The sequence below is a fragment of the Oratosquilla oratoria genome, chromosome 18 (assembly GCF_046742065.1).
Source record: "Oratosquilla oratoria isolate Oo_2021 chromosome 18, ASM4674206v1, whole genome shotgun sequence".
Taxonomy (NCBI): domain Eukaryota; kingdom Metazoa; phylum Arthropoda; class Malacostraca; order Stomatopoda; family Squillidae; genus Oratosquilla; species Oratosquilla oratoria.
In genome coordinates, this window is record NC_134794.1 from 25240411 (window position 1) to 25247910 (window position 7500).

The 7500-nt window shown below is 41.6% G+C and overlaps 1 protein-coding gene across 1 annotated transcript in view; it reads right to left on the reverse strand.

The window, feature by feature from the left end:
- Nucleotides 1–7500, reverse strand: part of LOC143035127 (uncharacterized) — a gene marked incomplete at its 5' end in the record, with an annotated part of 35346 nt that overhangs the window by 22705 nt on the left and 5141 nt on the right. The window contains 1 exon segment of the mRNA XM_076201721.1: nucleotides 4526–4666. Within this exon segment, the coding sequence (XP_076057836.1) occupies nucleotides 4526–4666 (141 nt within the window).

Genomic DNA, 7500 nt, shown 5'->3' on the forward strand with positions numbered 1-7500 from the left:
ACCAGTGTTTCTCAACCTGGGTTCGGTGAGTCAGTTTCCGGCGTTCGGCGGTTCGGCGCATTTCTGAAATTGTCTCTGAGAGGCAACAGCAAAAGTCACATTGATTTGCAGTAAATATTCATTATGTTTTTGTTTTATGTGAAATTCATGTTTTGTTGGTTTTGTTCTTTGAACACAGTGATTTCGTGTGCAAATGATCCATGGCACAGTTTGTGCACTAATACAGTATATAGTTCCTATGTTTTGAATTTGAAGAAAAAAAAAACACATTTTATTTTTCCAACTACGAAGGGTTCGATGAATACATGTATGAAACTTGCGGAGTTCAGTACCTCCAACAAGGTTAAGAACCACTGTCTTAGACGTATGCTGACCATCAGCGGTCTTAGAGAGGAAAAATAATAGTCAGAGAAATCAACGTCCAGGACAGATCACCTGTCCTCGAGATCGGGTTTTGTGGTATAATGAAGAAAAGTTTGTAGAAAAATAAAAAGGACGGTAGTGTATAAAAGGGACTATGACCTATGAGCGCGTTTTAAGGTATTTTATACAAATAAATCGTGGGTATGTGAGGTAACAGAATAATCGGTCATTAACAGGTAGACGCTCCGTGGATTGATCGAATGTTGATAGAAGGCAGTGCTCTGTGAGTTGCTTGAAGTTCCTGAAATGTGGCAGTTGATTTGTTACTGGCATAATACCGATGGGATGGGAGGATGGCTTTTTTTATTCAAACTAGGTTTGATCAATGTGTACTGCTTCAGTTATTAAAAGTTTATGGTATGCTGATATTACTATTTCTATCACCTTGATGTTACTAAAGAGTTCTAGAACTGAGGGGCGTGTTTGATGTTCCTTGTAAAAACTGTTGTGTATATAGTCCCTTGCGAGCGGTGGTACTTGGTGCACCTCTTATGGGAGGCGCTCTGGTGATCTCAACGTGGGTGATGGTCAAGGGCGTACACCTCCTTCGGGGACATAAAGAATAAACGCTGGTTTGATCCTGTGGTTCTCTTGCAGGGACATGAATATTTCACACGAGTTTCACTATACGGGAAGGTTGGCAGAAGCAAACGAGCTTTGTATGAATGCCTGCTGGAGAGGTGACTCTTCTTTTGTTAAGATGTTTTCTACCTAACGTTCTTGTTCGTGGCTTTTGCTGTTGGTAGAACATCCTGCAAAAATTGTGAGAGTTGTTGTGTCGTTGTTCTGTGGGTTTTGTGTAGATGAAGTCATGAATTTATTAAGCCGGTTCGAGAAGCCTTTCTCAATCATGGCACTTGGGAAACCATTACTGGCGAGGAGCAGACGAATCTAGTCGAGTTCAGTGTTAACATTAGATCAGCTATTGCTTACGTAATACGTATGAGGTGATTTCTCACTATCCTTATCGACTAAGTTTTAGTCACCGGAAAGCCTTCAGAGCTCTTTAAAAGATTGAGCTTCACCTTTTCGCTACGCTTTGCGATTTTAGCATTTAATTTATCTGCCGCCAGGCGATTTAATTCAGCCGAGGGGAAACCCCCCCTCCACGTTAAAAGAGCTAAGGACTCAGGAGGAGGAGGAGGAGGAGGAGGAGGAAGAAATACTGGTTCTTAGGTCGTCTTTTCGTTGCGTTGGCTACACATGCGTTCAAATATGACTTTGTCTTTAGATCAGCGATGCCTTCAAATGTGACCTTTCGAGCTGAGAGGGAGGAGGTCAGGCAACCCCCCCCCCTCCCGACCACCACGACCCAAGTCTTCTTTTTCTCTCTTCTTATCATCCGAGATGTAACTCGAGCGGGAGTGGTGGCCCCTCTTGGTGTGCTTGTTCGTCATGTCGCCGGGCGATTTTATTCAGTTATGAAAAACCTCCCTCTCACTCCTTCGGGAATAGTGGCTCCTTGTGCGTCTACTACGGCTACCGTCAGGCGATTTTATTCAGCAGAGGGAGCCCTACACCCACCCTTAGTGTACTTCAGGGTTAAGGCCTGTCTTTATTAACACACATCGTCTTTGTGTATTTATTCCAACCGCTGCAGGGTAATTCTATTCATCTAATTGAAATTCTCTTACTGATACATACATACATATACCAAAGGCTTTTTTCCCCTACATGGGGGGTAGCCAAAAAGAAAAAGGCATAGAAACCACTCCCACCCATTCCATTTCCTATATATTCCACTCCCTCCACCCTCCTCCCTCCCTCTTATCTTGGTACCTCCTGGATGACTGATACTAAGCATAATTGTATTAGTTATATGTGAAAGGAACACCTTGTTTATACAAATCGTTGTTATTAACTAATAAACCACATTGGCAGTATCATCTCCCGTACTCAGGGATAAGACAGTTCTGCAGTGGGCTGGCCTGAACTCAATTTAGCATAATGGCCTTCATTACATATGAAATCGAAAACTTGTTTACGCAAGCTTTAATTACCAGCTAACAAGACCCAGGCATGATTCTGTGAACGGGTCAGTTGTGGCAGGTTTATATTTAGCTCGCAGACCAAGCAGTGAGTTTTAGTGTATTGTATTCTTTCTGTCGTCAGGCGATTTAATTCATTTCACAGCTTCAGTTCAAGGCTCGATTGATCCCCCTTAGTCAAGGGGCTTTCCTGTGAAGCTGCATTGTCCATCTCCAGGCTGAATGAAATCGTCTGGTGTTAGTCAGAATAAAATATGTAAAGTGTCACCATAGCGAGAAGGTTAAAGCTCCTTCGCTGTTTTGTAGGTCAGAGTGCCGCCGGGTGATTTTATTCAAGCCACGGAAAGCTCACCAGCAGGTGTCTCGACCAAGATCTAAGAATATAAGGTCTAACCACTTCCGACCGAATTTAGAGGGAGTTGGCGCAGCGGGCCCGTGAACGTCACCTGGCTGTTCAAAGTGGGGTTAGCACTTAGCGGGTCCTATAGCTGTCAGTTGAAGCTGGTCCGTCGTTGGAAAATGACGTTGCCTTCGCTCGCACCGCTCCACGCAATTATTTATATTCTGACAAATATTATATAAAATATATATAAAATATTATAGTTCCTGTCTATATATATGAATATATAATATATATGATATATAATATATATATATATATATATATATATAATATATAAAATATTATAGTTCCTGTCTTCCTTGGCGTTTCACAGTTTTCTTCAGTGTATCACAAAGAGAAAATGGACTCAGCCAAATGACGTCAGAAGCTGCGCAGAAGAATTCTAACGGTCTGACCTGTATATTTAGACCTTGGTCTCGACTAGGCTCGAAGTCTGCGTGAGATCGTACATCTGGCAGCCTGTATGGCAAGCTGCCGTTGTAGTTGACGTTGTCGTGAAAGATCTTTAAATAAGTTAGAGTTATTGGAAAAGGAAAAATATATACGAATCGTTCCGAGATTTGAATTAGCTTCTAGGTTTGAAACCTTGAATGTGTGTTGGTCAATTTTCATGATCTGTTAAACTGGTTTTTTTTTATCTACTTTATTATCGTAACACATTTTGTCGGCTCTTGATATAAAGACGACGGGGACCGCGTAAATATCTTTCTGGGTGCCGCTAAGTAATTTTATTCATCCGAAGAAACGGCGTCCTTTATTTCATGACTGCCGCCAGGCGATTTCATTCCGCTATGGAGCTCCACACGTACATTCATTTAAGGATTAAAGACGTGTCTGCCAGGAGTATCTTTTATTTTGTTTTACATATTTTCTTTCTTGTGAAGATCAGACGATTGTGTCTGCCAGGATTATCAGTTATTCTCATTTTTTTTTTTTTTTTTTTTTTTTTTTTTTTTAAGATCTGCCAGGATCATCTTATTCCTATTTTGTATTACTTTTTTTCTTGTGAAGACAAGACAATCTTATTGAGGCGAAGAAATTGTTTAAAGATCACTTCACCGGACAAGTAGGGGTCATCCTAAGCTGAATAGAATGGCCTGGTGTTTGCCAGAACAGAATCCTCTTAAGTGGAGGACATGTTTGGTCTTGAACCCGACAAAGGGCTTTCCGTCCTCAGCTGACTAATAAAGTCAGAATCATATTGCTAAAGGGCGTCTCCGTATGTACTTAATCCATCTTATTTGTTTTATTTTTGTTTGTTTTTATCTATTTATATATTTACTTGAATATTTTTTGTTTATTTTCTAATTATTTCTTATTTATTATCATTATCATCTATCTGTTAATTCATCCATTTATCTGTTTATTCATTTGTTTATTCGTTTATTTGTTTATCTTATCCCATTTATCTTTTTTCATGAATTTATTTCACTTATATTTTTACGCAGCCAGACGGATTTTGTCAGCTAAAGAAAACTCCCTCGAGATGTCCGAGGGTATAGCCTTTTTCACAATCCTCGGCTCTGGCTGCCGTCGGGTGATTTTATTCAATCAAGGGAAATCCTGCAAGACATTCCCTTATGATGACCTTGGCACCTTTTAGGCATTTCGACCCAGCTGCCACCGAGTGATTTTATCTATCCAGGAGGAAACTGTGGACGGAGGAGGAAGAGGAGGAGGAGGAGGAGGAGGAGGAGGAGGTGGAACTTACGTTGAAGGCGTGCTTGTTGAGCTTGGCCTCAATCCTTCGCGTACTCGAAGTCATGTGTCGAGCGGACGAACTGAGCCCCTTCAGCTCGGTGTCGTGGAGGCCCAGCTTGTAGAAGACGTTGTTCAGCTTCAGCTCATCGTCCTGAAACATAAGGGAAGATCGTCAATTTCTCCTGTATATATGACCGATCTATGGGTAATGCTGTGACCTTACACGCACACACATACACCCAACTCCCCGCCCACGAGAGTTGGAGTAACGACTCGCAGCGTAGCGATATTGAAATAATTTCAGCCCCGGGCGGGATTCGAACCCGGACCGCCGTAGTGGCGGCCGCGAACGCTACCATCGAGTGGCGTGTGCGTGTGTGTGTGTGTATATGTGTGTGCATGTGAGCGCGCGCATGTCTAGAAATGCAGTCGTCATCGTTCTTTGATCATTTTGGGCTCTCACTGTGCAAATGAAAAAAAATGAAATAGATGAAAATACAAACAAAATTAAGGATGATGATAAAAACAAAAATAGAAATAGAAATAGAGATAGAAATAGAAACAAAAAATAAAGATAGAGATAAACACAAAAATGAAAGTAAAGAAAAAATCAATCAATGAAAATAAATTGATAAAAAAATAAAAAAATAGGTAAATAAATAAAATAAAATAAACAAAATAGATAATGAAAAGTAAAATTAAAACTAAAGTTAAATTAAGTTAAATCAGATACCTTATGTTGCAAACTGAATACTCTACATAAAGAATCAGCAACACGCTTTGATGTTTGCCTCCGCTACAACAATGGGATGGACGGGGAGTGTTGCCCACGCCCGTACTGTACACGTGCACTTGAGAAGTGTCTGCCGCTGTCCCGTACACTCACACAACTAAATGGTGCTTCATTGTTGTTGTCCCCTGCCTGCTGCATCTATTGTCACCAGTACTCCCCGAACTGCACTATGTAATCTCTATCTACCTAGTTACCAAGTGAGCACCAACATCACGGTCCCTGGGGTCGTGACGGTTCACGTTATAGTACTTCCCCCGCTGTCCTAGTGTTTGATTTTCTTTATATACGATATATATATATATATATATATATATATATATATATATATATATATATATATATATATATATGTGTGTGTGTGTGTGTGTGTGTGTGTGTGTGTGTGTGTGTGTGTGTGTGTGTGTGTGTGTGTGTGTGTGTGTGTGTGTGTGTGTGTGTGTGTGTGTGTGTGTGTGTATACATACATATACCAAGGCTTTTTTCCCCTTACAAGGGAGGTAGCCAAAAAGGAAAAGACATAAAATCATTCCCACCCATTCCATCCCTGAATACACTCCACACCCCTCCACCCTCTCTCTTATCTTAGCACCTCCTGGATGACGGGTCATCCCTGCACCTTGTCCACTGCCCTGGGTCAGAAGCAGTGTCGCAAGACACAGCACATCCACAGCAAGGCCGCTTCATTAAATCGGCGACCCCCCTCTCCGTCCCCCCATTGCATAAAAGGAGAAAACGGGGAGAAATCTCTTCGGGCTGCGTCAAATTTTGCTCACACATACTACCTCACCCCCCATCCCCCCGCCCATTCCACCTCATTCATCACAACATCATCCATATACAACCATTCTCCATTCACCCCTGTCTTCTGTCCTCTCCCGTCCTTCCTCAACAGACATTCCCCTCTTCCCCAAAGCCCCCTTCACCCCATCCATCCACCTCATCCTAGGACGTCCCCTCATGTTCACTCCCTCCACATCTGCCTTCCATACCTCTTTTACTAGTCTTTCTTCACTCATTCTTTCCATGTGTCCAAACCATCCTAATACTCTTTCATCAACCCTATCTCCCAACTCCCTTTCCACCCCCGTTCTTCTCCTCACCTCCTCATTTCTCACTCTATCTAGCCTAGTAACCCCCATCATACTTCTCAGACACCTCATCTCAAAGACATTCAAACTCCTTCTCTCTTCCTCTCTTATGTTCCATGTTTCTGCCCCATACAGTGCTGTTGGCACAATCACTCCTTCATACAGTCTCCTCTTAGCATCCATTCCCAAATGTCTACTCCTCATTACACTCTTCAATCCACCAAGGCATTTACTCGCTTCTCTCAATCTACATTCTACCTCCACTTTCACTCCACCTTTTCCTGCCACATTTGCACCCAAGTATCTAAAACTATCCACTTCCTCCAGTCGCTCTCCCTTAATGCTCACTTCCAGTCTACTGCCACTTTCACCCCTTGTACATCTCATATATATATATATATATATATATATATATATATATATATATATATATATACATATATATATATATGCTTATATATATATGTATATATATGTTTATATATATATATATATATATATATATATATATATATATATATATGTGTGTGTGTGTGTGTGTTGTGTGTGTGTGTGTGTGTGTGTGTGTGTGTGTGTGTGTGTGTGTGTGTGTGTGTGTGTGTGTGTGTGTGTGTGTGTGTGTGTGTGTGTGTGTGTGTGTGTGTGTGTGTGTGTGTGTGTGTGTGTGTGTGTGTGTGTGTGTACCTAACCAAGAGTTGATTCCTTGACGTGGTGGATAGGCTTGAGAATCTTAATGACTACAAAAGTTAAGTCAATAGAGAGGAAATCTCTGTAGGGTCACCCATATCGAACAGGTTTTTTAGAAAGATCAGACAAAGAGCAGCTCACACAGTCGCAGGACCCACTGCTAACTGGCACGTCCCTGATGGCGAATAGGGAAATTCCTCATAGATGGGGTACCGTCATAATGACGGCGTGGACCATTGGGCACACTATAAGTATATAGGGCTTCACCGAATATAATGAGTAAGGTGACACCAGAGAAATATCTCAAAAGAAACCAGTTGGCAGGGAGGTGAGATTACTCCCAAAAAACCCTTCAATAGTAAAACCAAAAGAAAATCGGCGTTCCTGTTGGATCATCGTCTCCTAAAGGTCCAACCG